Source organism: Crocodylus porosus, unplaced genomic scaffold (genome assembly GCF_001723895.1).
Source record: "Crocodylus porosus isolate Cpor-Errol unplaced genomic scaffold, CroPor_comp1, whole genome shotgun sequence".
Classification (NCBI taxonomy): Eukaryota; Metazoa; Chordata; order Crocodylia; family Crocodylidae; genus Crocodylus; species Crocodylus porosus.
The window spans coordinates 6,358,024-6,381,362 of record NW_017728928.1 but is presented as its reverse complement, the minus strand read 5'-3'; the positions used below and the strand labels follow the sequence as shown (position 1 = coordinate 6,381,362).

The 23,339-nt window shown below is 37.7% G+C and overlaps 1 protein-coding gene across 1 annotated transcript; it reads left to right on the top strand.

Annotated features, from left to right (window-relative positions):
* The first annotated feature begins 1,016 nt into the window (after nucleotides 1-1,016).
* On the top strand, nucleotides 1,017-20,907 carry ATAD5 (ATPase family, AAA domain containing 5). The gene is made up of 23 exons (XM_019542799.1): nucleotides 1,017-1,022; nucleotides 1,202-3,018; nucleotides 3,386-3,473; nucleotides 4,905-5,069; nucleotides 5,719-5,860; nucleotides 6,791-6,875; nucleotides 7,439-7,620; nucleotides 8,144-8,301; nucleotides 8,566-8,719; nucleotides 8,926-9,213; nucleotides 10,137-10,233; nucleotides 10,648-10,733; nucleotides 10,929-11,074; nucleotides 11,167-11,314; nucleotides 11,696-11,866; nucleotides 12,181-12,299; nucleotides 13,913-14,006; nucleotides 14,313-14,377; nucleotides 15,634-15,814; nucleotides 16,929-17,119; nucleotides 17,470-18,284; nucleotides 19,661-19,828; nucleotides 20,036-20,907. Exons 1-23 carry the CDS (start codon nucleotides 1,017-1,019, stop codon nucleotides 20,112-20,114), a joined length of 5,445 nt encoding a protein of 1,814 aa, XP_019398344.1. The 3' UTR covers nucleotides 20,115-20,907.
* The last annotated feature ends 2,432 nt before the right edge of the window (nucleotides 20,908-23,339 follow it).

Here is a 23,339-nt window from a genome sequence, read left to right as displayed (position 1 = left end):
TAGGAGTGCGGAGGGGCCTCCTGGGAACGGGCTGTCACCTGCAGTTGAAACTGGGGCGTCCACAGGACTGGGGGGGAAGGCCCCACAGGATCGTCCTCGTGGACTCGGTCGCCGCAAAGGGCCTGCGAGTCATCAAAGTTGAAGCCTTATTTTATTTTTTTAATGATTTCGAGGCAAGTGGGGGCTGATAGCAAACCCCAGCGTGGGGTGAGATGCTCTGAGAGTGACTTGGGTCCAACCCGAATGGTCTTAAGCGAGAGAGGCTTTTACTAGCATTGATTGTGCGACTCACAAATCCGATTGTTCTCACGCTCGTGTCTTGTCGTAGCCCCCAGCCAAAATAAAAGGTGTGGTGTGGTCTCTGAGAGCTGCGTAGTTGTCTGCAGGCGAAACGCAGCGAAAGCTATGAGCTGGACTTGCTTTTCGGACAGGAGGCTCGAGGCTCGGAGTTGTGAACCGCTCAGTTCCCCGCAGGAAGTTATTACAAAACCACACTTGTTCCTTGTGGCTCTGGTTTCATCGGGAGCGTGACAAATTGATGGTCAAATGGACGCGTAGCAAGGGTTTCTCTTCCTTAGAGATGAAACGGGGTGCTGCCCCTTTCCAAAGAAAGTTTGAATGTTCCTTTTCCTTGAGATGTGATAAGTCTCCATGTTGCAGTAAAACCATGGGGATTAGGTTGCTGTTGAGCTGAGTGCTCTACAAAGAGATACTCTGATTGTTGCCCTGAATCATGGCTAATTTTTCCTGAAGATACACTTCTTTAACTAAGAAATTAACTTTCAGTGGGCAGACCTTCCACTTCCATGTAAAAAGCAATCTAATTTACATTTGTACTTTAATGCTGATACCATGAGAGAGAGTAAACAGGAGGGAATGAGGGAGAAGGAGGGGGGGCTGCATGCCGGTTCAGTGGGTCTGTCACGTAAGCACAGCTCAAGGTGAAGACCCTTAAATTCCCTATTTACAAAGATGCTGGCTTGCTTTATTTACAGCTTTAGATGTCTCTTGGAAAGATGGTGGTAATGTTGAATCGTACAGTCTTAAAGTATCGATGTGACTTTCCTCTGAGAGGGGGAGTGACCTCGACTTCAGACTTGTTTCTCTCCCAAAGAGTCTAACAGTATAATATTTGATGTTACTGTCATGCATATCTGATTCAGTCTTTTAATGAAAATTAATGTTGATTTGTCATTACTAGCCATGCAAGAAACGAAGAGAGGAAGATCCTCCCATAAAAACCATTACAAAATATTTTTCACCATTGGCAAGAAATGTGGATAAAGTATTGTCACCACCAAAATCTAACAACATATTGGATTATTTTAAAAAGACTCCTCCTACAAATGAGAAGATCACTTTACCTCTTGCATCTGGAGAAAATAAAATAAGTCCAGCTGACCAGCTCAGTGCTGGCAGCAAAGATTCTAAATTGACTTTGAAAACTTCTTCAAAGCTGAAGAGAAAAGGGAAGAGAGTTAACTTAAATAATAAATTGAAAGAGATGCAAATACCTGACAATGAATGTGTGATAGAAATGACCAGTGATGACAGTACAGAAACAATAGAACCAAAGGAAGATTGCTTGGAGGCTGATATTGTTGCCAGCAGTAGTTCTACCTCACTCATGCAAAAATGGGTAGAAGGGCCAGCAGAAGACGAGCAGCAAAGCAAAGTGTCTCCAAATGCTGTCACTTGCAGAAAAGATGCAAAGAAAACTGGCTCTGAACTAAATGGAACGAAAAATAAACTACAAAGATCAAGAAAGAGGAAACACAAAGATGATTTGGATTTGTCCAAAAGTTTCTCCTCTGAAAACCAGCTGAATGAAAAGTCTACAAACGAATGTCAAGATAAAAAACAAATCTTGCATCTTAAAACAATAGAAAGTCAAAATACTCCAAGTGATTTAAGTCTTGAAAGTAATGTGGAGAAGGCATCCCAGTTGACCGATGGCACAATCACAGTATCATTTGAGGACTTTTTGAAAAGTCAAGAAGAAAACATGAATCCTATTCAGGAAGCCAAAATGCCAACATTAGACAGTACTATTGCAGCAGATGAAATGGACAAGAGTGATAGTACCAGTGACCCTGAAAACTGCAAAGGATCCCAGCAGCTACCACTTAGAACTGTGACAGTCCTTGCACAAGTTCATCCTGTTCCCCCCAAATCTGCCTCTCTCCTAAAAGAGCAAAAAGCTTCTAGAAAAATAGCTTCTATCTTTTTCAAGCATAAAGGGTCTGAAATTGAAAAAGAAAGTAGTCCAGATATCTTAGAGAATGAACAGACTGATCAGATTTCTCAGAAGAGAAAATCTAATGTAGTTATAGAGGAGGAAGAATTGGAGTTGGCTGTCCTAGAAGCTGTAGGTCCTGAAGCTGCAAAGCCAAAATGTACTGTGGAAGAAAGACACCAGTTCATGAAAGCTTTTAAACAACCGGTTTCTGATGTAGTAAAAAGCGGAGTAAAAAAAATACCTGGGAAAGTAAAGGAAACTAATGAAAAGTCTTCAAAACAAAAACAGGGAATAGAAGAAGGTGAAGTTGTCTCAAACAAAAGACTGGAAAGTAAAATACCAAAGGTTTATGCTAACAAACGTTCACATGGTCATACTGAAAATGGTAGCATTTCAAAGGAGAGAACCAATAGACTTAAAAGGAAAAGAAAGAAGGTATTGGAGACCAAGGGAACAAATATTCTTATTCCAAATAGTATTAGTCGTAATGAAGATGAAAGTATAAAGGATAATGTTCAGATGGAGAAAACAAACTCAGATAGTATACTAATAATTTTGAGTCCAAAAAAGAAGAAATTAAGGAGAAGCGTAAGGCAAAAGACAGTGGAAACATCCAAAAATATTACACCTGAAAAATGTAGGCTTAGAGACGCTCTTTCTGAAGATGCACTAAGTGATGGTCCTCTCCAGGCTTCTACTCCAAAAGCAAGCAGTAGGAAGAAAAATATATATAAGGCTGAGGTGATTACTGTACCCTATGATGCAAAAAGCCCAATAAGGTAAAAGTTTCAATTTTAAGAATGTCTTGTATTTTGCTTAAGTATGGCTTTTATGTTCTGAAATAGTGGGGGCGCGGGAGGGTTGTTTTTAAATGTTCATCAATAAGAGTGAGGTTATAGATGGGTGGATTGGGAAGCATTTCTAGGTATCCTATAAATGTAATGGGTCAGCTGAATAGCAATATAGAACTGATTTCTTTAACTTATTCTAGGATTAAAAGAAGGAAAAATATATCTGGCCAGTTTATTGATTTAAGATTTTTTTCCTTCCACTTAGAGCAGGATATTTTAAATCTACTGAATCTGAGGTTGAGAGAAGTATCTTTTTATTTAAAAAATAAATTTCATCATGTTTTTCCCTGTTTAGAATGAGGTTTACTCGAATTGGTACATCTAAAAAATCAAACAAAACTGAAGCAAAGGAAAACGAGGAATATATTCCAAGTAGTATTAAGGTAACTTAAATAAGGAAGTCTGCATTTCACTTTCTGTGTTTGAAAGATCACTTGTTAAATATTGAACTGTGTACATAATATTGTGTAACATCAGCCATCTGAAACCTCAAAATCCAAAATGAGGCCACTTGCACTATGAACTATTGCAGAATTTAAATTTGTTTTAAATAAAATCTGGAACGGGAATGTAATCGAAGGTGGCTTGCTTCCTTCCTGAATGTGCAGATGAATGGCTCCGATGGATGCCAAATTCCTGCAGAGTGAAATGGAACTTTTCAGTTTCTCTGGTTGGGATACTGTGGAAAGCAGTGTAAGTGTCAAGGTGCACTTGTACATGTGCTCCACTCTAATTATAACACCTAGATTGCGCTGTTCATCAGTGTCCCTACACAGAAAAAATGACTGCAGGGACATTGTAAAGTGCCCTGCCGCCATTTTTCAGTGCAGGGATGCTGATGCACATGATGTTGTGGAATCTGCTGGAGCATGGTAATTACTACACTCCAGTAGAGTCAATTAATTGACTAGTTCCTGAGTAGAGGCTGATGCATTATACAGAGCTCCAGGTCAGGATCCTAACAAAAATCCAACATCATCCCTATTTAGATGGACATGGTTCAGCCAACTACCTCTTGTTGATAAGGACTCCCACTCTTTTATCTCTTGTTCTGGCTCATAGATGTATGGTTCACGCACAAGTAGTTTCAAGTCTCTTTTCTTAAGTGGAGAGTTAATCACTGTACATTTATTCAGTGTCACTATTCTTTAGATGTCTGAATATGCTTCAGAAGATGTCAGGCTGCTTTCCACAGCATACCTGAGAAATCCTTATTAGTGATATTACTGTACAGTTATACAGTAGAAATGACTGTCATTAACTGGACACCTTCTGACATTCTAGGTGGCAGTTTTAGCAACTAGCAAAGATAGTTTGGAGACCTGAATATTGGAAGGGCAATATAAGGAAGCTTAAGTTCTCACTGCCTGTGCTATACTAGTGGTTCCGTGGATAAATTAGCAAATATTTATTTACAGGGCTGTCAATTAGGTATCTATCATAGTCAGCAAATTGTATTTGAATGTTTGTCTTAGTTTGCTGTTGCTGCTGCTCCATGTTTTATTCTGTTTGTTGACATTCCCTTCTGCCCTGAACACTCTGTGTCTCCTTGTGAAAGTCAGATACGTTTATAAGAGCTCGGTTATGATTGCTGTTTAGTTCATATTTATTTGTGGCTGTATGCTTGTGCAGAATTTAGGAAAGACTTTCTTTCCTTTAAAAGGGAGCAGTGATACCCACAAACATTTTATTTCTTTTCAAATTGTATGCTAGCTGCGTGAAGAATGTTGTACTCACTGAGTGTCAGTGTTGGTCTTTAAATGTAGAATAAACAGCTGTCAATGGTCATATACTGTGGTTATCTTTTGTGGTAGGTGAATTCCACATATAAAAATATATCTAAAGCAAAACAACTTATTGAAAAAGCAAAGGCTATACAACATCATAGATCAAAGGTTAACGAAGACATGCAAACGCCTGTAAGACGTTCATCTCGACAGAAAGCTCTTGCTGAAAGGAGGAAATTGCAAGGAAGTGAAGTAAGTCTTTCTAATTTGAGCGAAACGTAAATTCCATATTCCTTTCCTAGTTTTGTGGGACTTACTTAAGAAATAATTTAAACTTTATTTTTTAGCCTATACGTATGCTTCTTCTAAAAAATCATGTGAATTGAATGATTATTTGGAAGCGATATATTTATAGTTCTTCATTACTAGAAGGTATGAATTGAGTCTAATTGATCGTTTCTTTGGGTCTTTTACCCACTGGGCTTCAGAATCAGATTCCCAAAACTGCATCCAGAACCTGTCATAGTTCTGGTTGATGTTTTTGTTCTCAAAAAGTCAGTTGGGTCCTCATCTGTCTGTGTGTCTAATTATATAGTTAGGCAGGCAGACAGATTGATCAATCTCCTGATGCAAAGAAGTATAAATGAGGACCCAACTATTTGTTTTGGAAAACTGACACTTTTTTTTACCGTCAGTTTTTCAAATATAATATTTTTACTGTAACTTAGCCCATATGCTATCCATTTGTAGGAAACCTGAAAGCTGAACAGTTGCTTGATTCATATTTAATTCCTCTTTTTGGAGGGGAATATTTTATCAATTTCAGTAGTACTCATCAGTGATTGGCAGCGTTAACAGTTGAAAACAACAATAAAAGCAGAAAGTAATGTTTCCTTTCCAGGATTCTGTAATAATCTTAACCTCAACCCTGGGTAATAAGACAGCTGTAACACAACATGTGGAGAAAAAGCAGAAGAAACTTCGGAACTTAAATGATGTATTAGGAAGAAAATCTGGAAGCATGAAAATTATGAAGAAAAACGGTAATTGGATTTAAATAAAGTTTTTTGAGTGTTGAAGGTGCCTATCTTAAGTATTACAACTATGTCTGAACCCTAACATACCGTACCTGATAACAGCACCTTCAAACATGCTGGGCTGCTTGGTGTGCTACTCCAGCTCTGCTTCCTAAGTGGCAGCAGTTTAGCTGTGTCTTCATGATATCAGGGACAGTCTAATGGTCACTGTTGCCATGCAGTACTAATTGCCCACCCTTTTTCTACATGGACTAATTATTTTGGGTGGAGGGCAGCTTAACAAGTTTTGGTGAGCTGTTAGAGACTGCTTCTTGACAGATGCTGGGCCCCCTGATCACCACATTGGGACTGGAAGTCCTGCCCCCTAACCCCTGCCATCGGAAATCCCTCCCCTTGCTACCCCCCCCAATACTCCTTTTGGGAGTGGGGGGTTGCCATCTTAGAACCAGAAAAAAACAAATCTTACACTAGAAGTCAAACACCTACTGTAATGTATTTTAATTTTATTACAAAAGTATTTGTCATGACTTGTGTATTGTGTGGATGGGTTATATGTGGCTGTGTAGGGGGGAATAGGGTATGTTGGGGTATATGTGTGTCAGTGGGGGTTGTGTGGGCAAGGTGTGGGTATGTAGGGTGTGAGGGAGGGTGGGGGTATGAAGGCCCCCCCCGGTATGCAGTAGCAGCAGGTGGGGAGGTCAGGGCACTGGTGCCCAGTGCAGGCACCTGATGTGTCATGGCTCCGGCCAGCACTGCACAGAGGGAGAGGAGGGAGAGAAAAGCATTAACAATTATATTTTCTTGTATTGCTTAAGCTGATCCTCTCTAAAGTGAGACAACTTTTAAGAGAACAGGAAGATAAAGTTAGAATGAAAATACAAATGTAGCAATAAAATGGTTACCAATGCTAATTTAATTCTCCTTTGTCTTTTAAAGGAAAACTGAGTGTCCCTCCTTCATTTCTGGGCAGAAAAGCTCAAAACTGTGGTGATGAACCAATTGTAATCTTTGATGAGAGCAGGTTAGTTTTCCATAAAATTCAAATTTACTGGATTCCTGATTCCCTCCAAATTTCTCTCCAGAGAAAACTTGAATTATTTTATAAGAAATTAGTGGTATTCCTTCAGTGTCAGATCAAAGTATTCAGGTTCCTTTAGAAAACTTTCTCACACTACATAAAGTACATCTGTCAAAATGCAGTAACAGTGTTTTGAATTTTAATATAAAAATATTACGCGTGTTTAAATCCTAAGAGCTTTCAAGCTGACTTTTACAGTATTGTTGCTACTTCATTTAATGGGTCTTACTAGTCGCTCTAAGCCCAAACCTGTGTTTATTCAGTAACTATAGTACGAACTATATTTTTAAAATGCCTTAGAAATATAGGAGGCCAGAAGATAAGTGTGTACTCCTGCTTTTTTAAAACCTTCTTGGTCTTGGTAAACCCTAGCAATCTTTCCAAATAATTAGTACACTAAAGTCTCCACTACATACTAAAGGGAATCGATGCTTAATATGGATAAAACGTATCTGTGAATTGTGTGTGCTTGCACATTTGAATAGTTTTTTATCACTTATTTAAAGTCGAGATGTATCTGAAAATTCTCAAGATGATGAGCAATTCAAGGCAAAACGGGAATTTTTGATGAGTGGTTTGCCAGAGTCCCTAAAAAGATACATCGCAAAGAAAGCAGCAGCAATGGAAGCATATTCTGTGGCCAGTTCTTCTTTTCAGACAGTTGTCCATGTACAGCAGAAAGATGACTGTAAGTTAATTTACTGATCTGTAAGCCTATGTTGTAAATTTAAAGTAGATCTTTAGGAGATCTCTAAAAACTAGAGGTTCAAAGATAAAACTTTGTAGTATACTTTGGGTGAAATAATTAGCAGGCACTTTTTTTTCCTTTAAAAAAATGAAATTTAGATGATAGTAATACTTATCTAAATAAATTAATGGGTAGCCATATAGAGTATGTTTAAAAAATATATATAATAACCAATAATAGTGTTTGAGTAAATCAGTTTAGCATAATAGATTTTTTTTGTTGGGCTCGGTGTGACATTAAAGCAGTTGGAATAGTGTGGAATGTATATGAAATTGTTTAGTTAGTTTGGGATGGTTTACATTAATAGATGCAAAGATGTTGAAACATTTATTTAATCTGGTTTTGAGAGCATGGATAAATTTGGTCATGCAAAATAGGTCAGTTATTTCTTTACTGAAGAAGCTTGGTCTTTGGGGCTGGGGTCTCATTTCATTAATTTTTTTTTTTCTCCATATTTACATAGGTGGTTTGATGTGGAGGTTGACATCACCATCATGTCCTCTGTTAGCTAAGCTAAGGGAACCAAATACCGAAGTAACTGATGTCACAAAACTCACTGTTTCACTTGGTGAATTCTCAGTTATAAGTTCAAAACCTAGTAGCAACAATTCATCACTCATGGTTAGTATTTAAGTCTTTTTTACTGCTAAGAAAATAATGGGTCTTTATCCTGGGATTTTTATTCTTTTACCCTGAGCAACACTGATTACTGCTTTAACATATACTTGGTTAAACTTCTACCTTAAGCATGCTAAAAGGTTCCAGATGCTTTCTGATGAACATTGTGCATACCAAGCCAGTTAACAAAAATAAATGGTGTTCCAACACTGAAAGCTTCCACATAAGTTTATCTGATATGTTTTGAATGCCTTTGATATATTGCAGTTGTCAGGATGGAGACCAGTTTTTCCTAAAAATCAAAGGAATTTTTTATTAGAAGAGATCAAATCTTCTAACCTGGAGTTTCCTGCAAGATTGTATTTTAACCAGTTTTTGAAAAAGCAAACTGAATGCGTACTTTCTGAAAGCAATAAACAAGGTCAGTAATGTATTTAAGTCCTGATGCCTTGAAAAATTTTATTTAAATCTGGAGCAAAGAAAAGCTGAATCGAAGAAAATTACAGTAATTTTATTTTGAGTAATTTTGACTGAAATGTATAAATGTGGATTACATAGTAAAAAAAATGGATGAGCTAATGTAAAGGCCTGAAATGATGTAATCTATTTTTAATCTTCACTTACTAGTAAGTAAATGTGAAGCCACACATTCTGAAATGGATCAGATTAGTTCGGACAATCGGAAAGAAACTAAGAGGAAAAGGAAAGAAACTGAAGACTGCAAATCAAAAAGAAGAAAACAAATTGACAGAGGAGAGATGGAACTAAAATCCAAAACTTCAAAAAATGAAGTGTCCTGCACCAAACAGACAGACACAGAAAAAGTAACACATGCCAGAGAAAATAAAACCCAGGACTCGGATGTTATAACAATAGAAGACATTGAACTGGGGTCAGAATTAAACCCTGTTTCAGGTACCTTTTTACATAATTTTTTTGAAGTATAGAAAATTCCCTGTCACTATTGGCTAACTGGACCTAGATAGATTTTTGTGTAATCCTCCCAATGCACTGCAGAGCATTATTCCTGCTGGTCATTAGCAGGTCCACAGAGAAACAAGACTATGGACAAGCTACTCTGAAGTTGTTAGTAATTTTAATGCCAGAATGGAGCGATTTTAAATCCAATAATTAAGTCGTGATTTAAATTACTGGACTAAATAATAATGATTTTAAATCTGTTTTACAGAGTCTCAGTATAACTCGAAAAATTGTGCTATTGCTTCCATGTCTTTTAGATTAGATTAAAATTTAAAATGAGCTGAAATATAGATGCCACTTCTGGTATTCCCAATATAACAAAACAACAGCTATAGGCTCTGAAAATTAGGCTATAATCTTATAAACACTTAATGAGACTATTTGTGCAACTGGTTAACTGCAAACTAAGCTAGAGGACCGGATTTTGGTTCAAGAATTTCAGTGTTTCTTCCCTTGTAGATGTTCAGCAATATAGGTTGAGGTAATCAATCATAATTAATTTTCTTTTTTTCATCCTGGATGATGAGCATTTTACACGTCTTTTTTTTTTTTTTAGACAAAGTATTACTTATTTAAAATGTGAAATTCAACTAACAAGGAAGTAACTAGTGAAAGAAATAAGACTTTACCATAGGAATTTCAGGCTGCATACAATAGGAAGAAAGTAAAGAACTGCAACGTATAAATAAGACCTGGAAAATTTTAAAAATCTTTAGAGTTTTAATTTTTAAAATTTAAATCCACCTCCGTTTAATTCCATGCACACAAGAAACTGGTGTGTGACTTTTTTTTGGATACAGAAGTGTTTTAAATAGACTACTTCTGGATTTTTATTTATTTATTTTTTTTACTCCTAGGCATTGAAAAGGAAGATGTGCTTTGGACAGAAAAGTACCAGCCTCAGGAATCCAGTGAACTTGTAGGGAATGCAAAGACAATTAAAAGATTACACGGGTGAGAAATGTACCCACTGTTTTACCAAAATCATTTATAACATGAGGCTTGATTTTCCCCTTAATAATATAAAACAGTAGTTTCTAGTTGCTTCTTGTAGCAGATTTGTCAGTTTCAGTATTTGGATCAGTTGTGTTTGCACAATAAAATGGAATATTTTGGAACAGTGAACTCAAAATATGAGCTTAATAAACTCTAAACTACACTATACTCAAACCATTGACTTTAGTAATTGAACATTCTTTAGCAGTTCGTCATTTTGAATCCTTCCTAGTAGAATTTAGTAGATGTTTGTACAGTTGATTTTGGGTAAAAGGGGAAAGATTTTTTTTTTTTTAACTGGAAAAAAACTCTGAACTATTCATCTTCATTTGGGATGCTTTATTGATTTGATTATTTCTTGTCTCCTCAAAGTTGGCTGCAGGAGTGGAAAAGAAGAGCTGATTTAGAAGAAAAGAGAAATCAGAAAGTGGAAAAAGATGAGGGAAACACCCAGCAAGGTGGTTGGGGATTTCCAAACCTCTTCCCACCCCCACCCCTCCATTTTTCAAAAATATATGTTCTGTTTTTTTGCCAATTATTTTAATTTTGCCATGTTTCTAAAATATGGAGACTAATCTAGATCATGCCATATTTGTCTCTGGCTTGACTCAGTGGCTCAAACTGTTTTGTTTCCTTTTGAAATTATTCTGTAGATTCTTTGGATAGCATGGATTTTAAGGAAGACAAATCTGATGGTGAAGAAGAGATTGCTCTCTGTAATACTATGCTGATAACTGGCCCACCAGGTGTGGGAAAGACTGCTGCAGTGTATGCTTGTGCTCAGGAACTTGGGTTTAAGGTTCGTCTTTACTGTTGCTTTACTAAGATATGTATGTATGTATACACATATTTAATAAAAAGTATTTGAATTTATTTTAAATGTTCTTGCAGATATTTGAAGTTAATGCCTCTTGCCAGCGCAGTGGTAGACAGATCTTATCTCAGCTAAAGGAAGCCACTCAGTCTCATCAGGTGGACAAGCAAGGTGTAAATGCACATAAACCTTGCTTCTTTAACAGTTGTAGCACCAAGTCCCCAAGTAAGTGTCATTTGTGTTGATCTCTTCCTTTTTAGCAGTTGGTAGAAGAAAAGTAAAAGGCAGCATAAAAAGTGGTAAACTTGCATTTATCTTATGGTTTTAATGTTGGGAAATGTGGTTTGTTGATTTTAGGTAAAGCTTACCCACGCTTACTGAATTAAACTTATTCCCCATTATTTTTAATTTGACTGTTCCTAATAATACTTCTGTATTGATGAGGGGTAGGAGGGAGAAAAGTTATTCTGACTATTGCTGTTTATTTTAGATTATCTTTGGATTGCTGAGAGAGTAGCTAAATTAAACCAGGCTGTCAGTTTATCAGAGATGTCAGTTGGAGAAATGTATTTTAAGCTTGAAACTAATGCAAACCCTGTCTTTCAGAAAAAGTAAATTCTCCCAAGAAAATTGTTTCACCAAGGAAACCTCCACTTTCACCCAAAGGAACAGGAATAAAACGAAGTTTTCCTTCTAAAACACTAGCAAATTATTTTAAAGTATCTTCTAAGTCTAAGAATAATGAAGAAATAGTAAAATCTCAAGAAAAAACCAAGGGTAGGTATTACCATTTAATATGCTGGTTTGTTACCTTTTTCCATTTGCAGATAATCTTTCAGATTGCACAAATATTAAGGACTAATAACTAGGACAGTGACTAGAAAATCTGTTGTACTTATGTTATGGTAGCTATGGAAGTTGATAGATATACTTTATGCATCAGTAGTGTCTTCAGACTTCATTGTGACAGTTTAACATGTGAAATATTATGCAGGTTTCCACAACTCTGCAGGACTAGGACTTTACATAGTAAAGTGCTTGAATTGCTTTTTGGTCTTACATTAATCTCATGGCTTGTTCTTAATATTCAGAAACTATACAAAAATCACCTGAAGAAACAGTGGATATTCAGATTAGATCACTGAGCAAGGAAGTGGGAGGAGAGGAACTCAATAGAAAAAGTGCAACATCTCTCATTCTTTTTGAAGAGGTAAATCTTAAATTATCTGCCTGTTTTGGAAAATAAATATTTTCATACTTAAAGAATTTCTTTTTCCTTGAGACTTTGGGTAGACTTCAGTATTGGGATTAGCAACTTTTTGAAAAAATTCAGCTGGAAGTAATTTCACTCACTAAATTTTTTGCAAGCTTGGTCTATATTTATATATCCTAGATGCAACATCTAAAGATCCAAACAGAAATATTTAACTATTATTTTGTAAATAGATGGATTCACCCCCCCCTCCCCCCCCCCGGCCCATAACACAGCTTTTACTGTAAACCGGCAGTTTATTAGCTGGAAAACTCTATTAACTGGCACCCAAGGGATGTGGCAAAAGTGAAATCGGAAGTACCACTTCCAGAGGACTTCCTGTTTCGCCGCTGTGAGCCGAATTTTTTTTTGCCACTTCTTTTGGCCCATGGCCCAGGGCAAAGCAGCCTGCGCAGGGGCACCCATCCCTGTGCCCCGGCACACTGATGCTGGGGAGTGCACCAGTCAGTGCACATTTAATTAACTGGCATCCCTCATTCCTGGGGGATGCCGGATAACAGCTTGTACTGTGTTTGTTTTTTCTTCTTTCTTTTTTCCCCCCTATACTTCTTCACACACAAAGCTAATGTTTGCCCCAAAAAACTGTTGTGGGGTATAGACTAAAGAGTGAGACATTACAGCCCAAAACCAACTTAATGTTAAGGATACTTGGCTTATTTCTAGAATGTCATAATTGCTATGATATAAAATTAAAATATTGTTAGATTTGAATATAGATAAGACTGCTAAAACCTTTTTTTTGCACCTACTACAAATAGTATGTGTATATATATCTAATGAGCTTCATTTGGAGTGGGTATATTTCCTTTATTTAAATATGTTTAGGAAAATTTTATTTGTACAGGTTTCCCTCAATTTTTATGTGGCACATGTTTTCCCAGAGAACGGCGCATAATTTCGCAGGGCTTTTGCCAGGGGGCACAGGCCCCCGGATCTGTGCGCAAGATGACAGCAGGATGCCGCTGCAGGCTGGGGCCAGTGGCAGCACCGGGCTCTTCCCAGCGATCGGGGCAGGCCACACTGAGTGCCGGGAACAGCCTGGTCCTGCCACCAGCCGCAGCCTGCAGCGGCCGCCTGCTGTCTTCCCGTACACAGATCTGGGGGCATGCGCTCCCTGGGAAGAACCTGGCACAGGCCGCAGCCCTCCAGGAGGTGTGGGGGGCGTGGAGCAGCACAAGGCGCATGTCCGTGTTTCCCCCCACCCCCGACAGTTCCCTCTGCAGCTGGCACAGGCCGCTCCTGGGGCCACTGCAGCTAGGGCTGGGGGTAGTGGGGCCATTGCCCTTTCCCCTCCCCACACAGACTCACCTGCTTGGGGGGTGAGGGGGTGTGCCTATGCTGATTGCATAAGAGCAAATTTACCTAGCCCATAATGAATTATGGGTTTAAATATGCTCATTGCATAAGAGCAAATTCGCATATAAAGAACTTGCATAAATCGAGGAAAACCCTGTAATCAGTAAAAGCTGGACACTATAACTGGAATACATTGCAGTACTATTTTCATAAGCTATCATTAAGCATTTTTACGTATTTGGTAATTCCCATAGGTTGATATAATCTTTGATGAAGATGTTGGGTTTCTAAGTGCAATCAAGACTTTCATGGCTACTGCAAAGAGGCCTATAATACTTACTACAAACGGTGAGTGTCCCTTGTCTCCAGTAATGGGACCCTGTAGGCATTTTTAAGGTCAACTCTTATGAAGTAGAGTATTGACTAGGAGTGAGCAGAATACAATTTGTGACTACAAAAGTTAGTGAAACTCTAATTTTCTATGCAAGCACAAACTGTTTCTGTTAAATTTGTGAGGTTTCTACAAAGAATAAATGCTAAATGTATGTTAGTATTTAGGTAAAAATACAACACTTTCTTTTTCTTTCTTAAACAAAAGATAAACAATTTTGAGGAGGAAAATTTCACCAAATCTAATTTGTACCTTTCGTGCAGATCCAACTTTTAGTTTAATGTTTGATGGATACTTTGAAGAAATCAACTTTAAAGTACCCCCTCTGGTAAGTCTCTCTGTTTTGACATACAGATCCCCTTGTTTGGATTTAATTGGTATAATTGAAAATCATACGTTTTTGAGATTTTGCAACTGAAGTTAATATGTTGATTTTTAAAAACACATGCTGTTCATTACAGTCCTTAAAAATGTGAATTGTTTCTTTTTACTGCAAATTGAATGAATTCTATCTTTTAGCTAGAAAGCTCACGGGCATAATTGCATACCTGAATATTTGAGAGGTTTTGTTTAAAACAAAAATAAAAAAATTTGTCCTTCATAATCAAACTGTCCAAGTTTTGTAAGGGAAGATTTCTACATCTGTAGTAGTTACACTTCAAAGATTTGAACTTAAGAGAATGAATCGGGCACTGACAATGAAAGAAATATTAATAAAAATATTACTAGATTAAAGGAAAGAGCCCAATACGTGACAACATTCTGTAGTGGCAGATTGCTTCAGTTAAGGGCAAGTGTAAATTGTACAACATGTCTAAAACAAAAAAAATGGAAACATCCTAAAAAGATTCTTTTCATTCACTTTCCAATATCTAGATTTTAAATCTACAAGGTCAGCTGAAGATAATTTGTCCTTTAATTTTGTTTTCTTTTTAAACTGGGCTGCTCATGCCTGTTTGTGGAGTTTGGGAGCACTAGGGCTTGAGGAACCCAGGAAGAAAAAACTTAGTGTTGTTTGCCATAAGTCCAGTTCTGTGAAGGTTTGTTGAGAGTTACTGCAGTGGGTCTGAGGTTGAGGTTGGGTATTTTAATACTATCTATTAGCCATTATACACTCCTTCCATCCCCTCTTAAACTGTAGAAAATAAAGGCTAGTTGTTCAGTTGTTTTTTTGGGGGTTTTTTTCCTGCAGAGGGACTCACCAACTTTAAGCTCTGTACATTTCCTAGGTGTCCCTGTCCCAAAGTAATATGTGATACCAATCATTAAAAGGTTGAGCTAGTTTTTATACTACTTCACAGGCAGTAAATATGGGAAATAGATTGAGTCTTATTAGATTCCAGCAGATATTGCTATATTGTGTGTGTGACATGACTTTCAAGAATGGCTTAATCATGGTTGAAAGGCTAACAAAAATAAAAAGAATTTGAAAACTCAATTCTATAGTTCATAGCTGTTTCTCCATTGTCTCACAAATGGATTGAATTTTTCCAGTACACGAGACCAGCTTTTTCTGGTAACTTGCCATAGTCTAAATGGACAAATGCATTTAACAGGGTTTTTTTATCTGACATTTTACTTTAGATAAATGCTGCTAGCTATTTGCAAGTGCTGTGTCTAGCTGAGAATCTGCGAACAGATATAAAAGACTTAGCTACTCTGTTAACTACAAATAACTGTGATATCAGACAGAGTGTTCTCTACCTACAATTTTGGATTAGAAGTGGAGGTGGATACTTGAAAGAAAAAGATGTAGCACTTCATGGTAAGTTGATCCAGAGTAAAATAATGGCCAGGCTATTAAAATATTTATACTAAAATGAAGAGTGTGCATGTTTTATGCAGGAGTTTTTAAATAATTATGAATGATTGGTAACTTCCTGAAAGAAGTTGAGATGGTAATCTAAAATCCCACAGTAGTCACAGTCACTAAAGGACTAGAAATCTGCATTTATTACATCTGTTCATTACCTATCACTGTGGTATCTGATATCAGGAACTTTCCCAGTTGTTACCCCTTACTCTTTTTCCTATGAGTAACAAGAGTAGGCCAGTTCCCTCTCAACATGGAGAGTAAATCACACAATTATAGCAAAAAGCATCCTGGGGCTGCAGTTAGTTCACCACAGTATCTTGCTGCTGTTCTTGTCGATGAAGCAGAATTGAAGGATAAGTGGGAATAGAGAACAGAAAGCTGGGGGGATACAGGCATATCAGAACTGGGGGCTAGGGAAAAGGAAAGGTTAGCAGAACCTTTCTCAGAAGGAAGCAGTAAATGTATTTTCAGCCAATGAGAGAGGAAGAAACCAAAGCAGAATACAAAGAGCAAGAAACAGCATTTGCAGTGATTATTTAGAACAGCATTTCTCAACCTGTAGGTCTTAATGTATGAAAGGGTTGCGGAGAAACTTTTAAAAATGGATTCTCCTTTAAAGAAGAAAAACGTGGGAAACTGTGGCCTCTCCCTTGCAGGCTGTCAGCATTCCAGCCTGCGAGGGGCTGCTTGGGGCCCCCATTCCCCACACACTGGGAGGCAGGGGGCAGCGAGTTGGGAGTGAGGGGCGCTGGCTATCAATGTTTATAATTGGGTCCTGGTACAGAAAAGGTTGAGAGTCCCCGGTTTTGTAAAGTACTAGTAGTAAAGGGGGAAGAAAGGAAAAGTTAGGAAAGGCAGAGTGAACAAACTGATAGGATTTTCAGAAGAAAGAAGAGGGAGAAGAAACAAAATTAAATTAGTAAAATTCAAGATTACAGCAATTTAAAAATCAGGTTTTACTTCTTTAGCTTCGAAAAGAATGAGGAGAATCAAAAAAGGGATAATGTCTTGGCCCCAGAATTTTTCATGCCATTGTAAATTAAATGTGGTATCTTTTGTGTAGGAAGAGGAGGCCATGAGACGCATGGGTCAGATCAGCTAACTCTTACTGAAAAGACGGAGTCAAAGCGTGGTGCTCCTCAAACTGATGCATATCTTCAGAAGCTTCCAAAATGTGATACGGGCTGCACAGAAACTTTGCTTGGCCTTAAAAATATTTGTTTGCCCTCAGAAGATTTGTTTACATTTCTCAAGGTATTTTTGTAATTCTGGTTGCTAAAGTTTTGAACAAAATTGTATCTGAAGAATGGGTTTACAATGGATTATGTAACACTTTTCAGTACTATTTAGAGTAGGCATGTTTAGCAACAATCTTTAGAATGTTAACTTGTACCTAAGGAATTTAAAAAAAAAAAAAAAAAGCAGGTCGTTTCAGTCAAGCTAACAAGCAGGCAGTCAGTTCTTTGGTTAATTGACTAGTAAACCATGAATATTTCTCTGATGTCTTTGTCTTTGTCTTTAACTTAAGTGCGGTTTACATTTAATTGATTGAAAACTACTGTGATATTAAGCACATTTTAAAAGAAATTTTAATGTTTTCACAGCATAAAATCACGACAACAGAAGACTGCACTAAATTGATAAAACTGCTTACAGAATTCCAGATGAAGAAAGTGGATTTCATATATAGCAATCTTGAGTCTCTTCTTCCTTTACCAGTTCAGATTCTTCCAGAGCCAACACAAACATTTAACCCTTTATTTGAAAAGGCTACAGCAGTTTCTTCAAATGAGAGATCCCTTGATCAGCTGGAAAAAGCTAGCCCTGTGAAAAAGTCTAAAAGGACAAAGAACCAGAGAAGGCTAGCTTTATTGGAAGATAGTGACTTATTTGATAATGAATTGAACTACTCTGCTGAATTTATAAGCTTGTCATCAGACAGTCCTAAATCATGCTCAGAAAAAAAGCAAGATGAATTAAAACTTAAGATGAATAAAGAAGAAAAAGTTAAAATCCCAACAAGGAAAAAAAGCTCTGCTCTTGTTTCTAATTGCCTGCATTCACTGACTGAATTTGTGGATGACATGTCTTTCTTAGATTGCTGTCTAAGCACTAATGTAAGGGAGCCCAAAGAATATTGTAGAAATGAAGGGTTTAATTGGACACATGGAAAAATTAAAAATGGTCTCTGTGATGAGCACAGTACAGAAGATAGTGATTGGTGGAGTTTTCAACGCTGTAGTGAACTTAAGGCAGCTACTGAAGCACTCATTTTTAATAAGTGCTTTGTTAATATTTCACAAGATGTGGAAGCCTCCTTGAATCCTAAAACACTAGGAAGTGATCAAATGGAGGAACTTACTTTGTGTATTTCAGAAGAAAGAAATAATATATACTTTGGTCAATCAGCTGATTCGAGGTAAGACCGGTGCCTTGCTTGTCTCCTGGAATACTGTACAAGTAGTGGTTGGAGGAGGAAGGTTCACTTCTCTCTTTGCTGATCAGTGCTGGAACTTTTTCAGATGTAGAATTTTGATTATAAACAGCTAAATATAGCCCATTCTTTCCCTGTTCCAGAAAAGATGCTAGAAAGGGATTCCATTTTTTAAAAAATGTTCCTTTTCCTAACTGCTTGGGTTTGTTGCCAAAGTGATGTCCACGTTTTGACCCAGTTGGCTATGCTGAGGTTGGGTAGTAGCACCATTCTAGTCTACTGCAGGAAATTTAAAGCTGTTTTTCTTAAGACCTAGACAATTAAATAGTTTGCTGTGTGGTGTCTTAATCCTTCAAGCACTTATACATGTTAGAGAGTCCAAATAATATATTGGTGTTATTAGACCTGAAGGGGGGAATGTATCAAATGTGGGTATCTTTGTAGTAGTAGCATGTGTCCTTAAAACCAAGAGGAGAAAAACCTTGAATATAATATTATATTAGCAAAGACATTTGTTTTCAGTGTTAACATAAAGGATTCGTTTTTAATAGACTTAGCCACCGTTTTATCCCAAACTTTGTTGCATACATTAACAAATAATTCCTGTACAAGTATTTAAATAGGGCAATAAATTAATTCCTATGCTGCTGTTAACACGTCTTTTTTGGAAGAAGTCGCTGTATGAAAGATATAAAAATATGTTGTATATATTTAGATGGCTTTTATATCATGATTCAGAACCTAATTTGTGTGCGCACTGTCACGCTGTACAGAGGCTGTTCTGATAGTGGGAAACATGAATGTTAATAAACATTGTAACTGGCACTTTATTCCTGACCAGAATGGATGCCTTGATATGTTCAGGCTCAGGGTATGTGTTTTAAACCTCTTATACATGAGCACTCTAGCTGTAAAAACTTCTCCCTAAACTTTTTTTTCTGTGGTTTAACCTGAAGGATTTAGAGAGCAGACAACTTCTACTTAGTGCTGTGTAATTAATAATAATAATAGTATAGGGGTGGGCAAAATGCAGCTTGCAAGCTGGATGCAGCCCACCAGGCCACTCCTATCCAGCCTGTGGGGCCCCTAAAAAATTAGAAAATTAATATTTATCTGTTCCTGGCTGCCTGTTATATGGCCCTTAATGGCTTACCAAAATTCAGTAAGCAGCCCTCTGTCCAAAACAATTGCCCACCCCATGATAGTTTGTGTATTTCATGGACTCCTTTTGTATGATTACATCTTTTAATGAGACCTAAAATCAATGTTTTGGTTTTTTTGTATTCATGGCATTAAAATGTCACCATTTTACTCATTAAAGAGTAACACTAAGTATGTCCCTCTTGTTTCTATCTCTTCAGTATTCACAGAAAAGCAGAGAAGAGACTGGAAATTATCCAAACTGTGTTTTCCAATAGAACTCCTTCACACCTGTGTAACAGGCAAGCCAGCATAGTGGAATACCTACCCACACTCCGCAGCATCTGTAGATCAGAGAAACTTAAAGAACAGGGGAAAATTAAAAGAAGGTAGGTTTTAGGTTGTTCTAAATCTGCTATGTTTTGCCATGCAGTAGCATTTGGTAAATTTTGTTACAAATATGTTTTTTCTTCATCTGGAATTTCAGAGGGGGGGAGGTGGATTCAGGACCTGCTTCTCTCCACAGTATGCTAAAAATTACTGCTTGTTTCTTAATAGACACTTGTATTCCTTTCTCCTCCTGATTTTTTGGACAGGTTTCTGCATTATCTGGAAGGAATTCATCTTGAAATACCAAAAGAAACAATGAGCAGTTTAGCAGCTGAATTCCCTTAGAGTGTTGGACACCAGAAGTGCCTTGTACAGTGGGTCTATATAGTACTTGTCGCAACCTGATTTTAGCATATTAATCTTTTGTACATTCAAAGAGACATTTGTATATTAAATTTTTATATAAGTATTTAAAAACACAAACTGTATATATCTGCTGTGGTAGTATTGCCCTCCATGGCCAAAGTGGTGGGTTCTTTTGGTGTGTCTTAAGTGAGCTCAAAAGTGTTTTATTTTTTGCGGGTATCTGGACCACTTCATATTACTTTGGATTGCTGCACTGAAAGTGCACTTTCAAGTAAGGACAAGTGATCCATGTTTCTGGTGGCTGGTGTGTTTGGGGAATGAGTCACTGTCTAAGTATCCACTCACAGGTAGGGCTTCATGAAATTTGCAGTCTGGTGGTTCCATTCTGGATCTTTGAATAGTGGTGAAAACCAGCATGATGAAAGACTAGCAGAAACTTAAAACTGGAAGCCTCTAATCAAAACAGTGAGTAGCGGGAGGGGAGAAGGCAGTAAAAAAGTCTTTTGGAGTGATGTCTTGGAGTATACGGATCTACTTCATTATAGTCATGTATTTGTCTTTTAAAGTTGTCAGGCCAGTATGTTTGTCTCCAACATGGTGAGGAAACACTGTAGCTCAAGAGATGGGGATCAAAGAATTGGCAAGATTTTTTTGTAAACAATATTTTTATACCTGCATCACTTTTTTGAGTTTACTAATATGTCAACTATTGATAGTCTTGTATATTGCTTTTTATTGTATTTTATATTTGATAAAGACTTCAGCCTGGTTACCTGTGCTTGAATCTGTTTCGTGACTTGAAATAAATCTGTGGGTGAGATATCTGTACCATTTTAAATAATTCTGCTACTTGAAAAGTCAGACTTTACAGTTTAGGATGGTGTCTGTGGCCTGAAGGGTTTTTCTAAATGAAATGCCTCTGTGTTTTTCATGAATACTATCACACTTGAGCTGTTCTTTCTAAGATTAACAAGCCAGTATAGAGGTGTAAAATTGCATCTGGGTTCATCAGATACTGCTGTAATTCTTGGGAAGACCAAAGCTTAGCCCACACTGCAACTGCTACCTCTCCTCCTGTGATCTTGCTTCTTTCTTGCGCTTCACCTGTGAACATGCTTTTGGATGCAGTAAATTATTTGTCTGAAACTGCTGCATATAGTTGATCTCCCCTGTGGCTAAGCAGCCAAGCATTTGGAGTCACAGCAAGTGGCTAATATAAATCAGTGTTAGTTTAAATCTTGAGTTGTTTGTAGCAGTGGCCAAGATTCTGCAGCTTTAGAAAAACTATATTCCCACTGTTTGTAAATGTGTACTTGCCTTCACAATGTCTTGTTAGGGCATCATTTTATGAAGAGTTGTACAAAGATTTTAATACCACACCACCAATTCCTCTTCCAGAACTTAAGCCTAATTATAATTTTCTGATTAGAACATCCATGACCCTTCCTTCTCCTCTAAAACTTGCTAAAGAGCAGAAGAAACTATTAAAGGAAAGCATTTTTTAGGAACGGAAACCTCAGATATAACATGATGGTAAACTGTTGAAATGCAGATAAAGGTATTGGATTTCTTCTTTTGTAAATCTTCCCCTTTTTTCTCTTGAGCCTTACCCAAAGGGGAGATTACTTTCTGGATTGCAGCTGGAATTAAAAGTGCCATGGTGGGTTGCCACACTGTTCAGCAAAATTCTTAATGAGGGGGAATAAACGCACAGATTGGTAACAAGATATATAATGCAAAAGAGTTAGCCTCTTACTCTTTCTGTTCCTTTCTGCTTACATTCAGAAAAAGGTTATGCTTGTATTTTTTTTTCTCTCATATGCTACACTTCCACTAGCACGCTGGTAATCTGTACTTAAACTATACCACTCCCAATTGGGTAATATTAATTTTATGGTATTCATCTAATCGTAAGTTGCTTTACAATGTACACGGTACAGGGTAACAATACAGTAGCATTATGGTAGCACCTGTCAGTCCAAAGCAGGAACCAGACCCATTATTGTGCTTAAGCAATGAGATGGTTCCTGTGTTAAAGAGTTTATGTTCTAAGAGATGAGACCGACCACAAAAGCAATCTGAAGTTCTTAGTTTTCCATCTCTTCAGCTACCAGTCACATTCTTGCTTGGTCTCCACAAGAACATTAAAAATGAGGAAAAAATATAAAGGGGTACATGAGCTGAAACTTTGAGAGAGAGGGGGTACACTTGTTTAAAAAAGTTGAAAACCCCTGCCCTCGCATAATACTGCTTTGCTTTTAACAGTCTACATGAAACCCAAAAGGTCCAAAAAAAATGTCCAGGACGCTCAGTTGCTTCCTCATTTTCCCACTGGTGGGAAGCAGACTTTGTCCCAGGCCTGACCTTTGCTGTTCTAATTGTACTCTTCAGCCACTTCCTTGTAGGGTGTGGAGTCCTCCGCACAAATGCAGAGTAACTGTACCACATTGTTCTTCTGATCTGGCTACCTTGCTGGAATAAATGACTGTACAATATGTGCAGCATCTATTAGTTTGGTAAACAGGCTTGTATGAACAGCAGGTATCCTGCTTTTCTCTTTAAAAATCACAAATTCTCTGATGGAAAAATCCCAAATCTGTGACTAAAACTAAAGGCCCCTAGTGTGCGTGAGAGAGTTGAACATAATGTTTTACTGATATATTTACAGTTTTAAAGCAGTTTGGAAGTCTGCCAGTGCTTTAGTCACTATAAAATGCATTCTAAATACCTGTATATTTCAGCATTTGATTTTCATAGACATTAGGGCTGGAAGGGACCTCAGGAGATGGAGTCCAGGCCCCTGCCCCAAGGGCAGGAAGTCAGCTGGGGTTAAAAGATCCCAGCAAGATAAGCATCCACCACCTCTGGAGGGAGTCTATTCTAGGCCTCGGGGGCTTGGACAGTAAGGAAATTTTTCCTCATATCCGGCCTAAAACGCTATTGGTGAAGTTTGTGACCATTGGTCCTTGTCATCCCTTGGGGTGCTCTGCTGAACAGGCATTCCCCTAGATCCTGATGCACACCTCTTATGTACTTACAGGCAGGCACCAGGTCCCCCTGGAGCCTGCGCTTTTCCAGGCTGAAGAGTCCCATGGCTCTCAGCCTCTCTTCATAAGGCATATTCCCCTGCTCTCTGATCATGTGTGGGGTTCTCCTCTGGACTCTCTCAAGCTTCTCCACATCCTTTGTGAATTGGGGAGCCCA

Coding starts and splice junctions, on each gene's coding strand:
- ATAD5 (XM_019542799.1), top strand. Junction 10,234..10,647: donor ACAATTAAAAGATTACACGG/GTGAGAAATGTA, acceptor GTCTCCTCAAAG/TTGGCTGCAGGAGTGGAAAA. Junction 15,815..16,928: donor AAAAGATGTAGCACTTCATG/GTAAGTTGATCC, acceptor TCTTTTGTGTAG/GAAGAGGAGGCCATGAGACG.